This window comes from Melospiza georgiana, chromosome 8, assembly GCF_028018845.1.
Source record: "Melospiza georgiana isolate bMelGeo1 chromosome 8, bMelGeo1.pri, whole genome shotgun sequence".
Classification (NCBI taxonomy): Eukaryota; Metazoa; Chordata; class Aves; order Passeriformes; family Passerellidae; genus Melospiza; species Melospiza georgiana.
The window spans coordinates 1391442-1413568 of record NC_080437.1 but is presented as its reverse complement, the minus strand read 5'-3'; the positions used below and the strand labels follow the sequence as shown (position 1 = coordinate 1413568).

At 45.8% G+C, this 22127-nt stretch overlaps 3 protein-coding genes across 6 annotated transcripts; 1 reads left to right on the top strand and 2 right to left on the bottom strand.

The window, feature by feature from the left end:
• Positions 1-1498: 1498 nt before the first annotated feature.
• On the bottom strand, positions 1499-14318 carry PBLD (phenazine biosynthesis like protein domain containing). The gene is made up of 9 exons (XM_058028870.1): positions 13949-14318; positions 11930-12029; positions 11388-11486; positions 10745-10854; positions 10570-10599; positions 9960-10048; positions 8708-8880; positions 7887-7949; positions 1499-2173 (listed from the first exon to the last, which is right to left on the bottom strand). Exons 1-9 carry the CDS (start codon positions 14030-14032, stop codon positions 2061-2063), a joined length of 861 nt encoding a protein of 286 aa, XP_057884853.1. The 5' UTR covers positions 14033-14318; the 3' UTR covers positions 1499-2060.
• Positions 14319-14532: 214 nt separating this feature from the next.
• Positions 14533-15821, bottom strand: LOC131086300 (basic proline-rich protein-like). Its single transcript, XM_058029247.1, has 2 exons — positions 15695-15821; positions 14533-15539 (listed from the first exon to the last, which is right to left on the bottom strand). The coding sequence occupies exons 1-2, from the start codon at positions 15819-15821 to the stop codon at positions 14533-14535; spliced, it is 1134 nt and encodes a 377-aa protein (XP_057885230.1).
• On the top strand, positions 14881-21768 carry HNRNPH3 (heterogeneous nuclear ribonucleoprotein H3). 4 transcript variants are annotated; one of them, XM_058028869.1, is made up of 10 exons: positions 14881-15009; positions 15938-16074; positions 16607-16745; positions 17287-17429; positions 17848-17934; positions 18245-18360; positions 19538-19673; positions 19867-19947; positions 20028-20114; positions 20323-21768. In XM_058028869.1, the coding sequence occupies exons 2-10, from the start codon at positions 15957-15959 to the stop codon at positions 20397-20399; spliced, it is 984 nt and encodes a 327-aa protein (XP_057884852.1). In that variant the 5' UTR covers positions 14881-15009; positions 15938-15956; the 3' UTR covers positions 20400-21768. The 4 variants fall into 4 exon arrangements, with proteins under 4 accessions (XP_057884852.1, XP_057884849.1, XP_057884850.1 ...); XM_058028866.1 differs by having other exon boundaries at positions 14882-15009; positions 17287-17474; XM_058028867.1 differs by having other exon boundaries at positions 14888-14991; positions 17287-17474.
• Positions 21769-22127: the final 359 nt, after the last annotated feature.

The window sequence follows — 22127 nt, the reverse complement described above, 5'->3', positions numbered from 1 at the left end:
GAGCTCTGGTGATTTTTCTATCCTGAAAAGAAATAGAGACAAAGTAGTAGTAAACTATAAAAAAAATGCTTTAAGCAGCAAAGATATTAGTTTGGTCAGGAAATTTATATAACAAGTCTCTTTGAAATGTATGGGCCTTGTTCTTTATTAGTCCTCTTGAGTAAAACAAATTATTGTACTGTCTATTTGTTAAATGTGGATGGGTGAACAATAGCTGGTTCTTTAGTTCACTTTTACTCCTGAAGAAGCCTTTTTTCCTCTGATTATGGGCCAAATTCAGCTTTGCCTAAACCAGCAGGAAGAATGAAAGCAGCAGCATTGCTGCTCCAGAAGGTGCACAGTGCCTGCAGCCAGGAACAATCCAGGGAACATCCAGGGAAGGATCCGGGGAACTTTCAGGGAACAACCCAGGGAACAACCCAGGGAACACCCAGGGAACAACCCGGGAACAACCCAGGGAACAACCCAGGGAACATCCAGGGAACAAGCCAGGGAACAAGCCAGGAACAACCCAGGAACAACCCAGGGAACAACCCAGGGAACATCCAGGGAACAACCCAGGGAACATCCAGGGAAGGATCCGGGGAACATTCAGGGAACAACCCAGGGAACATCCAGGGAACAACCAGGGAACATCCAGGGAACATCCAGGGAACATCCCAGGGAACATCCCAGGGAACAACCAGGGAACAACCCAGGGAACAACCAGGGAACATCCAGGGAACAACCTGAGCTGTGGGGACAGGAGGCCAGGGCCAAAGCTGCCACCACAGCTGTGACCTGCACCTGATCACGAGCCCATGTGTATAAATCATCCTGCAGCTCCACAACTCCAGCAAGACTGAATGCAGGAGAAGAACGTGCATTTCCATTTGGATACTCCTTGTCCTAGCCCTGAACTGAGCAGTGCATTTAAATCTCATTTTTGGTATGCTCTTTGTAGCTTCAGGAGATAGAATTTTCTACTTAAACTAAGATTCTCACACTGCTGCTTGTCCAGCTGCTTGGACTTAAGTAAGATGTAACTAGCAAAATTCTGATAAAATTCAAAATAAATGGAAAAACGGGAACTTGGCACAATTAAGTTCCTGATGATTTATAATGGGATATGTCACCCCACTGTTCCCACAGTATTAGAGTGTCTTCTGAATTCAAAACACATCACCCCGAAATATTGCAAAGAACTGAAGCAAAGCTCAAGACAGAGGTGACTTGAAAGAGAAAACAGTTTTAGCTAGAGTCACTGAAAGTTCCATATTCCCAATAAATCCAGTGAAAGACCACATCATGGTGACAAAATCTGAAGCAGTACACTTCACAAAGATTATAGAAGAAACTTTCAGTTTAGGAGAAAATCTTCAGGTTTTGAAAAATAATTGACATTGCTGTAACCAATAAAGTTTCCCCTCAGATTTTAATCAGCTTTAGGTGCATCACAAGGTCAATCTGTTAAATCTACTAAACCTTTAATTAAAAGTATTGACTAAGCAGCAGTGCTATGATCAAAGGCAATATCATTTGACTTCAAAAAATACTGTTCATAAAAGAGAACCAGAACCACAAGGCACATTTCTGAACCATTTATATTTTTTCATATTTTAATTCAAGTAAGTTAGTGAACATGGCTGCCATTTCAATAATAGCCAAGAAAATATACTTTTTTTTAAAAAATTAATTCAGATTTCATGAAAAATTATCTACATGGGAAAAGTTTGATTATCAAACAGATGCTTACAGTTTAATCCAAGATGCAGTAAGGGATTTTAACATGGAATTTGGAAATAAAGAGAAGAATCACTTCAAGGCAGAAAAACAAGATAGCTGTACTCGAACGTTTTCATTGGTCAGTGCACATAGGAAGTGGCAAGATGGAAGTGAGCAATACCAAGGATTTTGAAGATGAGAAGCGAGTACTTTCAGGCAATTTTGAAAAATGGCCAGTGAGTAATAAAAGATTTTGAGAACAGCAGTAATTCACTGCCTAGAGCTGAGATAAAATCAGCATAATTAGAGTAACATTAGTGATTAGTGAGAGCAGAGGGAGACTGGTGGCAGCTCTTTCACAAAGTCAGGTTTCCTTTTAGCACCACAGCACTCTGCCCAGCAATGTCAACTCTGCCGTCACCGCGCACGGAAATCTTCAGCTCTCCTCCGCGGCGGGAGCACTGAAACGCTGAAGAGAAACAAGAACCCAGAGTTAAACACTACTGTGTGTCACAAATTCCTTAGAAATCCATGAAATCTCCAGGAAAGGAGGCTCCTGGCTCCAGAAACCAGCAGCACCAGGGCAAGCAGTGCACCAGGGACACCTTGGATGAATTGCCTTCATGGATGAAGGTCAGCTGAGGTGGCGGGAGCACTGAAACGCTGAAGAGAAACAAGAACCCAGAGTTAAACAAAACTACTGTGTGTCACAAATTCCTTAGAAATCCATGAAATCTCAGGGAAAGGAGGCTTCTGGCTCAGAAACCAGCAGCACCAGGGCCAACAGTGCAGCAGGGACACCATGGATGAAGGACAGCTGAGGTGGCGGGAGCACTGAAACGCTGGAGAGAAACAAGAACCCAGAGTGAAAAACTACTGTGTGTCACAAATTCCTTAGAAATCCATGAAATCTAAGGGACAGGAGGCTCCTGGCTCAGAAACCAGCAGCACCAGGGCCAACAGTGCAGCAGGGACACCTTGGATGAATTGCCTTCATGGATGAAGGTCAGCTGAGGTGGCGGGAGCACTGAAACGCTGAAGAGAAACAAGAACCCAGAGTTAAACACTACTGTGTGTCACAAATTCCTTAGAAATCCATGAAATCTCAGGGAAAGGAGGCTTCTGGCTCAGAAACCAGCAGCACCAGGGCAAGCAGTGCACTAGGGACACCTTGGATGAATTGCCTTCATGGATGAAGGTCAGCTGAGGCGGCGGGAGCACTGAAACACTAAAGAGAAACAAGAACCCATAGTTAAACAACTACTGTGTGTCACAAATTCCTTAGAAATCCATGAAATCTCCAGGAAAGGAGGCTTCTGGCTCAGAAACCAGCAGCACCAGGGCAAGCAGTGCACCAGGGACACCATGGATGAATTGCCTTCATGGATGAAGGTCAGCTGAGGCGGCGGAAGCACTGAAACGCTGAGGAGAAACAAGAACCCAGAGTTAAACTTAACTACTGTGTGTCACAAATTCCTTAGAAATCCATGAAATCTAAGGGAAAGGAGGATTCTGGCTCAGAAACCAGCAGCACCAGGGCCAACAGTGCAGCAGGGACACCCTGGATTTATTGCCTTCAGGGATGAAGGTCAGCTGAGGTTGGTGTATTTCCAACCAGACCTTTTCTATTGAGCCTGACAAAACTGCTACTTCATACAAGCACTGAGGGGCAGTTTGCTTTGTTGCAGCAAATTTAGTTTCTTCCATGTATCTAAGAAGTTCTGAATTCTCCCTCATGGGATAGAGGTTTTGGAGGGAAGGAGGAAGAACACCAAGCATTATCTGCATGAGAAGGAATGACCATTTCACTGGCACTGGACACCAAAAGCTGACACTGCATTCAAAGAATGTGCCTGGCTAAAGGGTAACAAGCTCACAAAGGCAGTGGGAAAAGTCTACAAAGAAATGTAGATGCTGCTTCAGCTGTCAGAAACTGCCACCAAATTCTTACACAGGATGCAACAGATATTGATTTATAGAATCCTGAAGATATAATTGAATACACCTGGGCAAACCTGAAGCACAAACAGCCTCCTGCTTGTAATTGCTTAGAGAATTCAGCTTTTGTCTGGACTGCTGAGCCATACACAGCTGGGATGGGGTTCACCCAGCACGTGGAGTCTCTAACTCATTTCAGCAGCCTCATTCTAGTTGCCTGACCAGAAAAGGGTCTGGCTCAGATGGCATTTAGGAGAGTTCTGAGCAGTGTTGCTTTTGTGAAAGGCTCTAAAGGGATGAAGAGGCAATAATGTTCAGTCCTCTTACTCAATGAACTTCCAACTGCTCCAGAAGTTGTCCAAAGCTAAGGGGCACATTCTTCCCCTCAAACCCACAATTTATAAATTGGGTAGAGATTGTATTCAGACCCCAACAGAGCACAGGTTCTCTGATGCCATACATGCCGTATGCTTTGAAACTATTTCTCTCTCAGGCACTGCTGCTAAGAAAGCCCTTCTTTGATTAGATTACATTCCCAGACAAAGCAAGCACTCTCAAAGAGCAGAAACAGGAGCTATTTAGAGATTGATACTTTCTGTTCTTTTCCATTTATAGAACCATGGCTTGTTTTTAACTTGTCAGAACACCACCTGTGAACGGAGCAATGCTTCAAGTAGTAATTGAAGTGAATATTTTAGACTCTTACAAGACCCATGCCAGCTAAAATTGATCAATCATTATTGCCAGGTGTGGAGACACACCAAGGTCTTCCACAACAGGAGACTGAAATAAAAGAGACTAATTGTTTCAATTCTTCAAAGGTTGGTTTGGTTTTTTCTTCTTTAAATGTCCAAACTCTTAGTTCTTTCATGTCAGGATTGCTGAGATTGTTTTGATATTGGTCCATTTTATTTTACTTTTCTTTTTTGGAAGAAACTTCCGAAGTAGAAGAAAAACAAAAAATAACACACAAAAGAAATTCTTAGACAAGCTTGTATGAAAATAATCCTTGATCTATTCCTTCTGTCACACAAAAGCACAGGTATTTCATGCCATGTCCTAGAGTAAACGGGAACATTTCAGTACCTAGAGGATTTCATTTAACAGCAGTGCCTCTGGAGGCTTCAGGCATCTCTGAAGTGCACTCCCCTTTTAGATCCCACACCTGTATTTACAGGAGCACTTCTCACTGTACACAGATTTTATACATATCTGCTATGAAAACAAGTATGTACAAGTGTACAGACAGCATCTAAAGCTGAGCTCAGCGTGCCCTGGGCTCCTCTGTGGTTAACCTGACACACAGGAAAGCTTGGAGCAGCCACAAGGCTGGTGATAGCACAGCATCACACCCCTGCACTCACACAGCAGCTGGGGGCCTTGCACAAACATTATCCTCTTCTTCTGGAGCTCCTCACCAGCCTGCATGGAGCTCAATGACCCCTGCCTAACCAACTGAAGGAATAATGGATTTCCTTCTGAATGCCATCAGAATGCCATCAGCTCAGGAATAACTGACACTCCTGTAATAACACTTAGGAAAGCACCAGTATTATGCTTGAATTTCTAAACCCTAGAGAGGAATGCTGAAAGAAGCATTTGTTCCTTAAGCCAAGCAAAGATCTCCAAGACTTTTTTTTTTTTTCCCTAAGAAAAAAGGTGGGCAAATCTGGTGATTGATGGAGGGAAACACCTCTCCTTTGAAGAAATGTAACACTTGTGCATAAATCTGATGTTGTCAATCTGTGTGTTGAGATTACTTGTAAAAGATGAAAACTGCAATGAAAACTCTTGACTTCATGAGCATTCAAATTAGCAAAAACTTAAATACAGGTAGATTCACTGTACCTTAACAAAGCAACTTCTTCTGGCTCTTTATGTGTTTTGTTGTTCCTAGTAATGTTGGTGGTAATTTTTGTTTCGTTTCTGCCCTCCAAAAAACAACCCTAAAATGCTATAAACCATAAACCTGTACCAGGTTTATAGCTATAAATGCTGTACCAGAAGGGATCAGAGATGTTAAAGGCAGTAAAAAGAAACAAATTTCCCCACAAATAAATAGAGTTGTCCCAAGTAAACTGGTGTAGCAAGATTCCCCTAGGTTAAACTGAGATAAACACTGTCCTGGGTAAGCCCTTGTCATCACAATAATTTGGGAAGTGCTCTCTAATTGGTTTGGCTGTCTGGAATTCCTTGTGCAGGTTTATAAATGTTACCTTAGAAACGTGACAGCAGTGTGAAGGACTGAATACACACACAAATTATGCACTGCATTCTCCAGCAACTGTGGAAGTCTGTACATCTGAGAGATTATAGCTTGTACACATTGCAGAGACTCCTCAAATGCAAGAAAGGCAAGGACTGCTACAAAGCCCTGACTGAACAAGCAGCTCAAATTCAAGGACATGGACCCAGCTTCAAGGAAAGATCATGAAGTATTTCACCTTGTAAAAGTACTGGAAAATTCTCTTTGTGGTTAGAGGGAGTGGTTGTTGTTTGAGAATTTACTCTAAAAAAAGTAGGAAGAGAACCCAAACACAGGAAATTAAGTCTGATGCTTCAGCTGACCTTCTCCTAAAGGCCTCAATAGCCAGAGAGATCTGACAACAGATTTCATGTTCCACATTTTTATATTACTTTATGTGCAATCTATTTGGGAACTAACAGATGCTTCATTCTATGGAAGAAATCTTCCTTTATTCTTGCAATAAAAAGTATCAGATATTGCAGAAGGCACCACAGAGGTTTCTAAAAAGTGCAAAGATGCTCTTATTTATTAATACTTGCTGATATGGAATGCCCTTGAATGCCAGCTATCTTTTCCAAATAATCTCATTAATAGTAGAATTTGCCCAGTACTACCTGATATCTCTCAGACAGACACATGAAAGGAAAAGTTATTTCTCATAAACATACATCAACTTGTCCTGTTTAAAACAGTTCTGCACGATTTCTAACACAGAAGAAGTTTGAGGACATATCTGCATGAAATATGCATGAAAAAACCCTCAAACAACACAAACCTATCTTGTGGACAGATAGGACTGTTTTTGTGCTGAACACATTAGGGAAGCTGATGACAGTATCAGTTGCCCTGGCTGCTTGAGCTAGTTTCTCTAAAAGCACAACAGGGACAGTACATAGAAAATACAAGAAAATGCAAAACAGGTAGAAAGTGTGAATTATAAGTACAGACAGAATTGCAGCCTGTTTGAGTACTTAAAGAAGCAGTGTCTATAGATGGTGTGGGGAGGTTCAGTCCCACATTAACATCCAGAAATGTCCAAAGCTTCTGAGAAACAGCCAGTCCTAAAGGACACATTACCAAAGGCAGTTTTTCATCTTCAGAAAACATGTTGAGATTCCCCCCCACCTCCCCCCAGCATTACTTAATTACAGATATTGTGTGGTGTAAATGTGAATACAAGACCTTTGGGACAGAACATTAAATCTTTCCTTTGGTCCATGATGGAGCAGGTCCTGTTCATGGTGGAGCTTTTAAAGACTTCCCATCCTCAAGAAAATCCATTCTGAGATTCATTTTACCCAATACAGAAAGGCTTATATTCAGGCTAGCTGTTTGTTTGGAAAAGTGTTTATTTTTATGGACAAAGCACTTTATTAGATCAAGTACCCACCCTCTGCTCTAGACTAAATGTGGCCAAAGGTTTGTGTGCAGAACTGCCCCCTGTCCCCTCTTGGGAACCAGGTGGGGGATGAGAGTATTTTGTGTTGCTTCTCTTGTTCTGTTCTCTGGCAAAGCAGCAGGAACAGGAGAAGCAAGGAGTCACCCAAACCCCTCCCACAGCACTGGCACATGGTAGCAGCTTCTCTTGGCTTCTTTCCACCTGCTTAGTAACAAAGATGTGACCTAACAGGCATATCTCACTGACTGAACCAAACACAAACATCCCCTGAGCTTCCCCAAGCTTCAGCTATGATGCAAGGTCGTGAGAAGTAAAACCCCAAAGCCAAGATCAAATACTGACAGCAGAGAGTTATGATCCAGAAACCAGCACTTCAAACTCCCTGGGGCATGATGTGTCATGGTGGTGGATAGGAAAGAAAGCAATTTCTCAGAGATTACCTCACACACAAAATATTACTTAATATTCTATTCATCTTGAGGAAATGGACAGGGAGTTATTGCCATGGTTTGGATTGCAGTAGTAATACAACCCTCTCTTTTCTAGTGAGTAGATTTACACAAATGGACAGCTTTGCAATAAAACAGTTTCTCTTACCAAGCATTTCTTTCTTCCCCAGCTGCTCTGACCAGTAGCTGCTCAAAACAGCATGAGCAGACCCTTAAAAGAAATTGGAAAACAAAGTACAGAATTAAATTATAATCACTACTTTACAGAGTAAGCATAGTCAAAATGTAAATATCATAAATCAAGTGCCATGTGTTTTTAGGGTGAAAAAACCTAAGAGTCTGCACAGCAGACAGAACTTTAGAGTTTATCATTTCCATTTATGGTAAAGCAGTATTACTGCCACATCCTCCAGCTCCAAAGGAAATCTTACTAGGTGAGGGCATCATCATTAGCTGCAGTTCTCAGCAGACTAATACTGAAATGGCACCTAAGCATGAACAGCATCCTGCAGCAATGTCAGAACAGGCAGGAGCATGCCCAGGCAGCCAGCTGAGCTCCCACAGGCCTGAGAACACCAGCAGGGGCAGGAACCAGGCAAGATCTCAGCTGAAATGCATTGCAAAAGAACCCAAACAAAAACCCAAAGCGCCACAAAAAAAGAACACCACCAGAAGAGGATAGAAATTTCCACTGCAACACTCATCCAGTAATGAGCCAGACTCTCACTTTTATCTGATTGTAATACTGAAAAAGACACATGAATATCTGTAAGAAGCTGATTTGATTTTTTCTGAATGAGTCTGCCTCAGCCATAAAAGTTTTTATTTTAATGAGCACTCCTGCTATCCATATAAACCAGTAATTTATAAGAGACTCCGAAGTACAAAAAGAGATTAAGGAATCTGAATAAGCACCTTTAAATTGAACTGAAACAAAAAGTATGAGCTGCTCATGATAGAAACACATACCTGTAACAGGGTCTTCCAGAACTCCAACCCAAGGTGCAAAATATCTGGAGTAAAAGTCATGGCCTTTTCCACTGGAATTTCCCTTGACAGTGAGTATGAGTCCTTTCAATTTCCCTGTCTTCTCAGCTGACAAAAAGTGTTGTGCATTCACTTTCAAGTTTTCCAACACGGACCTTGAATATAATTTTGAAAATTTAATAGCCCATAATTCATTTTACATGAATATAAGTACTGAAAAGAAAAACAAAGCTATGGAATCATCTTCTCTACAATTCAAATCCAGCCCTAAAATATTAGAGGAGCCTAGACCCCTAGCATTGTCCTCACAATGGTATTTCACAGAAAAATCACCTTGAAACTCATGCACTCTGAATGAGCAGAGAAGAAACATCAAGCCATGTGTTTCCTATTTATCTCTGAAAACAGAGCATCCTGAAATATCAGCCACCAAAAAAACCCAAAAATTCACCTTGTTTCAACATTTCAACATTTGAATCATTGAAAGAATTCTTGCCTCACTATGGAATGTACCCAGTGCTCCACCTCCTTTCAGAGCAGGCAAATAACTAACATCATTCAGGTTTTCGTGGCATTCTAAAGCAGTCTACACCTGCCTGATGCTTCCCAACAAAACAGTCTGAAAGAGTGAAATTATAAATACTCAGCTGAGAATATTTCTTTTTCCCAGCACCCCAGACTTTAACCATTAGTTAGGCCAAACTTCAAGTTTGTAATAATAGTAATTTGGCTGATTAAAGAAGTTATGCTTCAGCAGTATATACCTAAATCATGCTTGAATTAACAATGAAGTTCAGATGAGATTGCCACATGCTTTGGAATAATTTGAATTGGAATTCTCTCCCTAAAGCCACTTATGGTGCTGTTAAGCATGAATAAGCAGATTACAGACCCAGGGAAGGAAGAATCCCTGGCACTCTGCCAATGTGCCCTGAACTGAAGCAGGGCTCCCAACTTCCCATCTTTAGATTCAGCTGGATGGGAAAAATCATTAAAATCTGTTTCCTACAGCTCCTTCTCTTGAGGACAGATTTCACAATGATCCTACTCAGCTTTGCAGCTTCAGTAAGCTCCTGTTACAAGATAAAATAACCACTTCACACAGAAACTGAAATCAGAGGTCTCTAACCTCCACCTGATTTAACACTAGACAGAAGAGCCTGGTATGTAAGGGATAAGGAGGCCAGCTCAGTGTCTGCACTCCAGGTTAACACAATGAAAGAGGGCAGTGTACCTGTCATAGGTGTCACTGAGGCGGACCAGCAGCTTCCTTGTGTCGGGAGAGTAGCGGATGTCCTGGACACTCATGTCACCAACAGCTGCCTGGGGCAATGCAGGGACAGGAAAAACCCATCAGCACTTGGACACGAAATGTTATTCCCTTAGCACTTCTACAGAGCACCTTTCCTGCCAGAAGAGGGCTCATGCAAGGTCTGCCATGCAACCCTCAAGCACATGCAAGCAGGAAAAGCACATGCACCGAGTGTTGGAGTGGATATGGGGGAGTTACAAGTCCCAAACACATCGATTTGGGAAGGAATCCAGGACCTAGAGGAGGGCAAGGACACAGACTGCCCTCTTATGCACACAAAAGGCTGAAAATGCCATTGGAATAAATATTGACACTTTGGTCAATGGAAATGGGAGACACAGGTTCAGCACTCTTTGGAGAACTCCATTCCCTGACCCACTGACTCATTACTGAGAGCTCTGAATCTGGTGTTTCCAATGCAGGAGCACATCAAGCAGTGCCTTGTCACCATTTTTAACCATTTTAACACATAAAAAATAAGCAAAGCTATTATAAATGTTTTTCTAAGACAACTGATGGATTTTTCTTTTACCTTTATTAATTCTTCTACTTCCTTAAGTTCCTGAAGAAAAAAAACAAACACACACTGTAAAAAATGCAATATATATGTATGTATCTATGTAACTACAGACAGACACATAGACTGACATACACATACAAACACACACTTTCCTTGAAAGCCTGTCCTGAATAAAATGTTGACTAACCTGGGGGTAGGCTGTGTAAAGTGGCAAGTCCAGGACAATATGATCTTCCACTTGTCTGGCCTTTAATTCCCCACTCAGAGTCACAAACGTGAGAACTGAGTTTGTATTTTCTAGAGAGAGAACATTGCAACATTATCAAACAGTGTAATTTTAATCCAAATTGTCACAGCCCTAAGAGTAGCTCAGTACATTCAGAAAAAGTTAGTTATGCAGCTCAAATATATCTAGAGCAACATTGTATTCTGGGCAAAGTTCCCAACTAACTCAACAAATCTGCTGAGGCTAATAAACACAGCAATTGTCAGGGAATCACTCCTGCATTTGCCTAGAATGAATGGGAATGCCCTTTTAACAGAAAGAGCAATATTCCCTATTCATCAAATCCTCTCTGCCTCCCCCAGATGACATTTGCATATTTAGCACCTTTCCCAAACCAGAGTAACAGCAGGGCATGGCAGTCAGAGGGCAGGCATCACACCACAGCCTTGGAACTACACAGCAGCAGTGAAAGATACCCAGGGTACCTCCAGCTGTGTCCTACAGATGTTCTCAATGCTTAATTGCCTTTGTCTTAAAAACCAGAGATGTTAATTAGGAGTAAATGCTCTAAAGAACTATAGGAATAGATAGGTTATAGACCTACTTTGTACATGAAACAACACAGCAGCTGATGCCAGAGTAGCATGACCACAGAGAGGAACTTCACTGGCTGGGGTGAACCATCTGAGCCCAAAGCAGGAACCTTGGAAAAATAAAGTTTATTAAGTGGAAGAAGTCTAGATCTTAATTTTACCTCAATATATAAATAAAGTGATGATGTTTCAGTTAATCAAAATGCATGCTACAACCAGTTTTGGCCCTAAACACAGCTCCAGGTACCCATTCCACACTGAGTTTTCAGAAAAGCTATCCCTTTTGAGCCAGGCCAACAACCTCTGCATGCTGCACAGATTTTCCCCTGTCCTGGACAGGAATTATTTAGAAGACAAGGCCTCCGTGTCTGTATTATGAAATCAATCCTACAGAGGCAGAGTCATGGTCTGGAGGCCAGGTTGCAGTTCAGAGGCCATAGATGGTTTTGTTGGTGTAACAGAGCCTGTACTGCAGTGAGCTCAGGTATGAATTATCTTGCTCTGAATGAGCTCTGCATTGGTCTGATGCTTTCTTGTAAGCAGAGCCACTAACTTTTGGTGAAGTCATCTCCAGGTTTCAGTTTTCTGATGAAAGCTGTTTCTGAAAGGTTCATTTCTGCTGCAATCTTTTGGTGCAAATCTTCATCCAGGTCCTAGGGAAGACGTAACAAATCCAGTCAAGAAAAGGCCAAAAAGTGCAGAATCAAACTTTCTGTCAAACACAGACAATTTTCAATTATAAAATAACATGGATTCAGTTTTAATTCACAATAATCTCTGAGAATAAAAAGGACTTTAAGTGGGACAATATAGGAGCTGAGAAGAGACAAATTGGAGAAAAAAGAAGAAATGAAAGAGCTGGGGCTCCCAAAGTGCCTGTGATTTAAGGCAGTGGACATTGATCCCAAGCCACCCAAGGCCAGGGATTGTATAACATTCTCCTTGGCCCACGTTCCACTGCTCTTTCCTCATGGTTCTGCTGACTGGCCAGCTTTGAGAATCTAATCTTTCAAATCCTGAAACTCAAGCAAAACAAAGTGCTGAAGTGGCCTGGTCAGGTTCAGCCTCTGAGATAAAAATGCGTCCTTTAAACCTGAATTACTTCCTTCAACAACTAACCCTTTTCAGCCAAAATGCCACACCACAGCTACAAAATAACCAGCAACTGATCGTCTGCACCTGCAGACTGAATTCCGTACGGTTAAACAACATCCTCGCATTCTACAGCACAGTTACATTCCCCCTGCCCCAGGAAGAGTTCTGCCACTCACTGCAAAGATCCTAGACCAGGACAAGGACCAGCAAAAACGTTATTAAAACAACCTTTCTTTTTAACGGCACGGAACTTTATTGAAACACTGCCATCCTGTGGCACCTCTGAGACGCAGAGAGGACAGGTTTTGCCATTCTTGCATTTATTTCTCCTGCTTTTTTTTTTCTGTAAAGCATCTGCTGAGACTCTGGAGGGAGCAGAGAACAGTTGTTTTGCGTGGCTGCATCACAATTCCTTCAATCTTAGAATAAAATGCTGAATTAGGATCTCGGCTTTAGCTTCTCCAGGAACTGGAGAAAAATTTAAACATCTGCATCCCAAAGTCATGCGAGTAAGGTAGCTTCATGGTATCTTGATGTAATAAAGTAAAATTAATACTAAAAAATGAAATTAGAAGCTCATAATTTTAATACAGAGATAACTTTGAGAGTATTCAGATTTTATGGGGCCAAAAATAAGCCTGAAGAGAGATGTTCCCAGTCATAGCTTTGGCTGACCTGGTAATTTAAACAGACTTAGGAACTCTAGAAAGGATTCACGTTGGCATTTCGAGCTGTTGCCACTGGCTACTCTACACATATTTTCATATTTGCAATTTTTATCAGGAGTTACTATGCAAACAACACAAGGCCTGTAAATTTCTGATCCATCTTAATAATTGCTTTTGTTAGAAATTGGTACCAATTGGCATCAACTGTTCACAACACCCTGATGAGGAGGATAACTACTGTCAACTGCACCAAAACCACCATCCATTGCTTGTTTAAACTTGGCTAAAGCTGAACCCAACACACTAATGGTGAAAGACTCAGATCAAGGCCTGCACCTGCTCTTTTTCTATCCAGAGAAAGAGGAAAAATTCAAGAAAAAAAAGGGAGAAAACCCACACCAAAATCAAACCCCACAGTTTAATCCTTCAGCTGAGCACCGATTCTGTTTTACAGCGTTACTTTTCGGAGCTCACTGTGAGTCCTTCTTAATTCTTCAGAACTTTTACTCTGAATTATTCTTGAAGAAATTAAGCCATTTCTCTTAACTCAAATCCAGTTTGTTCCTTAACATGTTAACAGCCCACAAAAACTTCAAACGTTGTCTTGTATTACATCGTTTTGATGAATTAAAAAAAAAAAAAAAAGCACTCCTTTGCTAATTTCTCAGTATTCTTGTCCCATGGTCTGAAAAACCGAAGTCTCGAGTAAAGAAAGCAAGTCTCACGCAGCGCTGAGTGCTCAGGCCAAGTACAGAACGGCGAATGTCATTGCAGTACCTCAAAAAACAGTTGGGGTTTTTTAAACTTACATTTTCAAGCAGACAAACTGCCGCAGGATTTCCAGAAAACGGCCGGTTTGTAAACGCATCAACCGTAAAAATGGGAATCTGCATTGTGGCGTGCACGGTTTAGCCGCAGGCTGCGCTCGGCCAGGTGCTCTCTAACCTGTTACACCCCGGCCAGCACAGCCCCGAGTTAAAGCTCAGCTGAGGCAGGCGGGGCCGGCGGGCCCATCCCGTCACTTCCTAGCGCCGATAGAGACTGCGAGTCCTTTCTACCGCCCTGGCGCTCCGCACTGATTTATTATCCTTTTTTTAAACTAAACCACACATTTAACCCGCCTCGCCGCCAGCCCCTGAACGCCTCAGCGCGCCCTTTCCCCACAGCGCCCGGCCCGGTGTGTCCCGCACTGAGGGAGGCGGGATCCCGCCCGGGCCGGCAGCTCTGCTGAGGAGATGTGGGGAGCAGCCATGGCGTGCGCCCACAGCGGGCAGCCTTCCTCATCCTCAGTGCCTCCCAAAGCTGCGCCGAGGGAGAGGGACGCGCTGAGCGAGACACAAGCTCCAGGGCACGGCCGCACGGCCGCTCCGGAGCACGAGCGCCGCAGCCGCCATCAGCGCGGCCGTGAGGGGACGGCGGCGCCGCGAGGGGACGCCCGGGCACGCGCGCGCCCCGCCCCCGCTCCCGGCCGCGCGCGCTCCCGCTTGGCGCCAAAACGAGCGGCGGCGGCCGCGTGACCGAGGGAGGAGCGCGCACGCGCCCTGGGCGGCCCCTCAGCAGAGGAGGCGGCGAGAGGCAAAGGCGGAACGCCCCCTCCCCTACTCCGCATGCGCAGTCGCTCCTTTCCACCCTCCCCCCCCCCCCCCGCTCTCCCCCCGCGAGCGGCGCGTGCGCGGGAGCCGCCCAGGCGGGTGTGAGGCGGCGCGCGGCGCGGGTATCGCGATAGTCGCGCGGCCCGGACGCTCCCGTGCTGCCCGTGGGCGCTGCGCAGCTGTGGGCCCGCCGCACGGCTCGGCGCAGAGCGAGAGGCGCGTCCTGCCCGGCGCGAGCGGCTGCCGGGGCACGGCCAGGGGTGCGCGAGAGGCTCGCGGTGAGCGGAGAGGGCGAGCGGGCCGGGCGAGCGGCGGCGGGGCCCGCCCGGGGGGCTCGGCGGGCGGAGGCGCCGCCGGCGGGGGCTCGGGGCCCGGCCGGGGCCGGGTCGGGCCCGGCGCGCGCCCGTGGGCGGGGGAGGGGGAGGCGGTGCGGAGCCTCGTTCCCGATCGCGGCCGCCATTTTGAGCGGTGGAGCCGAGGGCGGCGGCGGCCCCGGGAGAGCGGCGGGCCGGGGTTCCTGCGGCGGCGAGGGGTACGGGCGGGGCGGGCGGCAGGCAGGCACAGCGCGGCACCTCCGAGAATAGAGGTGGGCAGCGGGGCGCGGCGGGGGGCGCGGCGGGAGCGGGGCAGGCGAGCGGCGGGCGCCCCGGGGAGGCGCGGTAAATGGCGGCGGGGAGCGGGCGGGGGTCAGGGCCGCGGTCCCGGGAGCGCGGCGGCTCCGCGCCTGCCGGGGCGGCCGTGGCGGCTCCCTTTGTGGGACGGCGGCGGTGCCCCCCCGCACCCGGCCCAGTCACGCACACGGCCCCGGCTGAGGGCAGACAAAGAAAGGCCTTGCGCCTCCAGCCCCTTCCTCAGCTGCTGTGCCGCAGGGGAAGAACAGCCGTACAAACAAAGCGCACGGGGCTGTAGGGAGCGGGTGCGTGCTCGCAGTCAATGGCGAGCTCTGTGTGCCGGGCTGCCCACGTGCCGCCCGCCGGCCACGCGGCGATCCCGGCACGGCGGCCCCGCGGGGCGGGCTGAGATCATCCCGCGGGCCTGGGCCTGGATACCCGGCCTCCAGTCCCCAACAGAAACAAAGCTCGTGATCCATCGTGTTTTCAAAATAAAGGCTTACCAGATTTCTTTTTTAGGGCGGGACTTGAGCGCGGACGGAAACTCAGGGGTTTTTTTATTTCTGTTTTGTTGGGTTTTATTTTTTTTTCCTAGGATTTAAATTAAATAAAAGATGGACTGGAGTGGAAAACACAATGGGCCCAATGATACAACCAATGACGGAACGGTGGTACGACTCCGAGGCCTCCCATTTGGGTGCAGTAAAGAAGAGATTGTTCAGTTTTTCCAAGGTACCTCCAGTATAGTCAAAGCGTAGTGGGTTTCTTTAGAGTTTTTTGTATGTTTTACACGGTGTTTTGTACATGTTTAATAGCTGTTAATGGGGTGGATGGGGAGGGATTGTGTTAAATCAATGTATCTAATTTAAGATTTATGCCCTGTAAATGAAGCACAGATAACCGTAGATATAGTAGAACACAAAATGTACCTGATTTTGTCGAGGTGGGAAGCATACCTTGCACAGGGGGGTAACCTGAATGTTAGTATTTGGATCAGTTAAATTGCTTGATTGGTAGCTATGTTTTCTTCGTGTAACTTAGGTGGTTGCATTTTTGTATCTTCTAAAGAGAAAAGTACGGCTAAATCCGTTAATGTGTTTAATGCAAAGATCGTGGGCTTGTATTGTTGGGTGATGGGGGAAACAAGGTGGTTTTCTTTTTCGTTGTTGTTGTTTAGATATGCTTTAAGTATTTGCTACAGATGGGAATGTTTCAGCCTTTAACACTGTTCCCCTTGACGGGGTTATTTGTCCTTGGGTTAAAGGGTTGGAAATCGTGCCAAATGGGATAACATTGACGCTGGACTACCAGGGGAGAAGCACAGGGGAGGCCTTCGTGCAGTTTGCTTCAAAGGAGATAGCAGAAAATGCTCTGGGGAAACACAAGGAAAGAATAGGGCACAGGTGGGGATGGAGAGTTTGGGATGGTGTTAAATCTTTCTTTTTTGGGGGTTGTGGGTCAGTAATGCTTTTGGGGGGTTGGGGACCATTGGGGAATTGGCTGTTTTTAAGAATTTTTGTAACTGATCCTAAGTTAACTTGGGAAATACGGTAGATTTGGGGGGTGGGGGAGACAGTATTGCACCGGGTAGTTTGCTAAACTCAGAAAACTGTTTCAATCATGCTCGTGTAGGGTAATTTGTGATAAATGCTGCTACAGCCATTGTTTTTCAACAGTATGTTTCTCATACTGGAAAGACATGCTTTAAGCTTAATTTGTACAGCTAGAACTTTCACATAGTAATTTTTGCCACTCTAAAGTGGGTTTTTTAAAATACACTTAAGATTCTTACAGTTTTGAGGAGAAACTTAAGTTGTATGGTATTTCTAGTCACTGCTATTGGCTTGTACGTTTGGCTCTAGAAAATGTAGTGTGACCTTTTGTGAAGTTCAGACTGCTTCTGCCTGTGTTCTTACTGGTGCCTTGAAAATCCTCTCTCACTAGATACATTGAAATCTTCAAAAGTAGTAAGAGCGAAATCAGAGGATTCTCTGACATGCCAAGAAGAATGATGGGACAACAGCGGCCTGGACCATATGATAGACCATTGGGAGGAAGAGGGGGTTATTATGGAGCTGGGCGTGGAAGTATGTATGACAGAATGCGTCGAGGAGGTGGTGGATATGACGGTGGTATGTTCATCTAATGAACACAGGTTCTCTTGGCACTTCATGTTTCTGACATACTTGTCAAGAAATAAGAAATGGCAGTAGCTGTAATGCCCGTTTGGTTGGGTGTATTTATCTGGAAAAAAATTGTAACGTATCAAAACATGTGGCCGAGTATTTAAGATGAATGTTAATAATAAGGGAGCTATTTTCATTAGAATCAGACCTTTCCATTTGCATGTTTCAGTCTGTGTTACATAAAACAATGTGCACCGTGTTGAGAAATGCAGGTTTGGCAGCGTGCAGAGGCTGTTGGCACAGCGCTGGGTGTTGTGTGTGCGTGGCTGTGTGAGCTGTGAGCAGTGGTGTGATGGCTCCTCTCTCTCTCCATGCACAGGGTATGGTGGCTTTGATGATTATGGTGGCTATAATAACTATGGCTACGGAAACGACGGCTATGACGACAGGATGAGGGATGGGAGAGGTAAAACAAATTCCTAGTTTGTCTCAAAAGGTTCCCTGTTACTTGAGTGGCAAGACAGAGATAATAGTTTGGTTCTGCCATTAGGTAAAGGAGGCTGTTGGAACAGGGGAGGGGCCTGGGCAGTCCTGAGGAAAGGGAAATAGATGGCTTAGCAGGGCTTGTGGCTGAGGTTTGGGCTGATACAGGGGAAGTGTAAACGCCATGCATTCACTGGTATGTTTAAGTGCTTTCAGAAAAAGAGTAGCGATGACTTTTGGCTTTCCATGATCTTAGAGGTGTGTGGGTTTTTTTGGTTTGGGTTTTCCAATAGGCATGGGAGGCCATGGCTATGGAGCTGGAGATGCAGGGTCGGGGTTCCATGGTGGAGGTCATTTTGTTCACATGAGAGGGCTGCCTTTCCGAGCCACGGAAAACGATATTGCTAACGTAAGTACCACGGGGGAAAGGGCTTCTGCTGCCAGCAGCGTGCATGTCCCTGCCTGTCCCAGCCCACCTGGGGGAGCCTTCTCAAACCACTCACTGCTACAGCTGCACAAACTCAGCCAGCTTGGATAGAGCTGCTGTCTGAGGTGGGATTACCAGGGAAGTCAGCAAAGCTATATTTAAATTAATCCCTGCGCTCTCTGCTCGTTCGTTTCCATGAAAGATGGATTGCAGAGACAACACTTGCTGTAATCAGTATCCTCATTTTAAGGCCTTTGGGATTTTTTTAAGCTTATCTGACTTTGTCAAAATGACAGAAGGTGTGAAACTTAAATTGCTTATTTTGCATATTTGTTTGTTGGCCTTTCCGAGACTATTTCAGGAGAGGCAGGGTGGGCAGGCTGTGTTGGCTTGGAGAGGACTGTAAGATCCCTCTGGTAAGAGAGCAGGGTGGCAGGGAGAGGTGCATCTGCAGCATCTTGGGAGTGCATTCTGGAGTCAGTGCAGATGTGTTGTAGTGGGAAAAGGTTTTCTTGGGATACAGGGCCTGGTTTAAACATAGCACATCTTTAGAGAGGCTGTCTTGCCAGTGGCACCTGTGTATTACACATGCAGAGCTCCATTCTTGTTTGCTTTTGTGGGTGGGTTGGTTTACTTAAATGGAGGTGGATTTTCCTGTGCCAGTTTGATTGTTCCATTTAGGGTAAAGCTCTGTGACAGCAAGGGCCAAAAGTCAGGCCTAGGTCTGGGGCAGTGAGGAGAGCAGTGCTATTGACAGGCAGCTTCTGTTGAATTCCATGAATGCATCCTTGCTTTGAGAAGTCTGGAAGAGCAGAGCCAAGTGGAAACCAGCTGATGATTTTGTGGCCCAGGATGCCATCACATTGAACTGTGCTGCTCTGAGCAGAGCGTGTGGGCAGGAGTTGTTTGTGTCTGTGCATTCAAAGAAAGCTCCTCAGGCTCTGCAGCTCTCCAGGCTGTGCAGTGACAATGGGTTGTAAACGTAGGTTGGCCTGTGCTGAATGTCCCACAACCACCAGGTACTGCTTGAGGAGTGAGTGGGTAAATCTGTGTGCCAGGATGGCATTGAACTAAAGCAGTGCTCCACCAGCCATGCAGATGGAAAACAAGTGCCTGCCTCGAGTTAACGCGGTTGGTTTTGAATTTGTTTTCTCCCTAGTTTTTCTCCCCATTGAACCCTATAAGAGTTCACATTGACATTGGAGCAGATGGAAGAGCCACAGGAGAGGCAGATGTGGAGTTTGTGACCCACGAGGACGCGGTGGCCGCCATGTCCAAGGATAAGAATCACATGCGTGAGTGTCGCGCTCCCTGCTGCTGCTGGGCCAGCTCCTGCAGGGCTGGGGCAGCACAGCCATCCTGAGCTTTCCCTGTTCCGTGTTCCAGACTCCCTTGTGCGGGGCCTGCTGCCTGTGAGGGGCGGGGGTTACTCTGTGCCTCTGCTGCTGCTCTGGACAACAAAACAAACCAGCTTTTTGCTTCCTACAGAGCATCGGTATATTGAGCTGTTCCTGAATTCCACTGCTGGAGGTGGCTCTGGAATGGGAGGCTATGGCAGAGATGGAATGGGTAGGCATCTGTTGCACACGGGGCCGGTGCTGTGCAGGGCTGACGGGCTCAGGCTGCTAACGCTGTCTTTGGCTTTGCAGATCAAGGGTACGGCTCCGTCGGTAGAATGGGGATGGGCAGCAATTACAGCGGTGGCTACGGAACCCCGGACGGCCTGGGTGGATACAGTGAGTACAAGCTCTCTGTAAATGTGTGTGGGTAACTGGGGGACTGGGACAGGGCAGAGAGGGGCACTGGTTCCTCAAGCTACAGACACTGGTTAAGAGCAGCAACCAGTGGTGTGAGCTGTCACCTTCACCACTTGTTCTGTGTCACCCTTCCCATTTCTTCTCCCTTTGGGGCGTGTGTGTGTGACCTTGTGCCAATTGTTTGCAGGTCGTGGCAGTGGAAATAGTGGAGGATACTATGGGCAAGGCAGTATGGGTGGAGGAGGCTGGCGTGGGATGTATTGAAGGATAGCCTTGCTTCTGCAGAACATCTTGGAAGAAACAGTCTCTGGTCTACTAGACTTTCTTACAAAATTTAATTTCTTTTGTATTTTAAGAACTTTATAATGACTGAAGGAATGTGTTTTCACAATATTATTTGGTAAGCAACAGATTGTGATGGGAAAATCTGTTTTCTGTAGGTTTTATTTGTTGCATACTCTGACTTTAAATAAATTTTTATATTCAAACCACTGATGTTGATACTTTTTATACTAGTTACTCCTAAGGATGTATTACATATTCCAGACTACAGTCGGTTTAAAATGTTGTACTATGGTTCCATAAAGGTGGTTGTACTGTAACTCCTATGAACACTGATTCAGTTCTATGTAATCTTGGTCTAGTGAACAAATGGAAACTTTCACTTGTTTAGGGGAGAGGGGTAGATGAGTAGGTTAGTTTATTTGGTAATTACTTTCCTAAACCCTTTTGGTAAGTTGTATGTGCTAAGTGCAGCACAGCAGAACGCTGTGCAGGCTCAGTCACTGCTCTGGCTTCCTCCTGCTGCCAGCACCCCAGCAATGCCCAGCTGTGAAGGGGCAGCACCCCAGCACTGCACAGCTGTGAGGGGGCAGCACCGCAGCAATGCCCAGCTGTGAAGGGGCAGCACCCCAGCAATGCCCAGCTGTGAGGGGGCAGCACCCCAGCAATGCCCAGCTGTGAGGGGGCAGCACCCCAGCCATGTGCCCCCTTTGTGCCCCCACAGCAGCCACGGCCACGTTGGTTCCCACCCTGCTGTGGTGCTCAGAGCCTGCGTTTCACACCTGTAACCTGCCAGCCTAACAAACAGCACAGCTTGGAGCTAACACCACATAGGTCAAATACTGGTTCATTCAATGCTTTTCACTTCTGATCTTTTTAGCAAACATGCTTTAGGAAGAGTGGGGGATTTGGAAGCAAATTACTTCTTTTCTTTCTTGAATTTATTGTATTTAAACATGGTTCAGCATTTTTTTCACTGCAGAGAGCTGATTTGTCTGTATTTGTTCAAGGTTTGCAAAACCATTCTACACAGGAGCTCATTGGAAGCCAAGATCTCTAAAAGGTCTGTAGGCCCAATACCTTTTCAGTAACACACAAACACGGTGATAAAACTTTCTGTGCATTTGTGACATGTAAGATATGTAAGAAAATTATTGTTTGAAGACACTTAACATACCTGATGTGTAATGGAAAAAGGTATTTATTCTTCTGAGCCAGTGTGATCTCCCAAATTAACTGCTTTGTCCTCAATGCCTCCCTTAAAATGTCAAATGTGATCTTGGGTATTGCAAGTCTGTCACCTGTTTTGCTAGTACTGTGTTATATCTGTAATAAATGTCTTCTTGTGGGAGAGAGGAGAATGGAGTTTATTTCACCAGAGACGGTGGCTGGGTGTCAGAGGGAGTGGAGGAGCTGCAAGGGGCAACTGGCACAGGAACCTTTCCCAGCACTGGCTACGAAGGGGAGGGGAAATGAGTCCTTAACCACTTGAACCGTTGTTCCACTGCAGAGTTAGGGGGCTCTTGCTCTGTTGCCAGGGAAGCTGAGGTGTGTCCCAAGTGGCACGGGTAGCACCAGAGATAATTCAACTGCAGGAGCAGAACCTTAAGAGTGAGGTGGAGGAAAGGTGCACTGGCAGGAGCCCGTTAGTGTGGGCACGGCAGAGAGTGAAATGCGCGGCTCTGCAGCGCCTCCTCCCTCCCTGGGCAC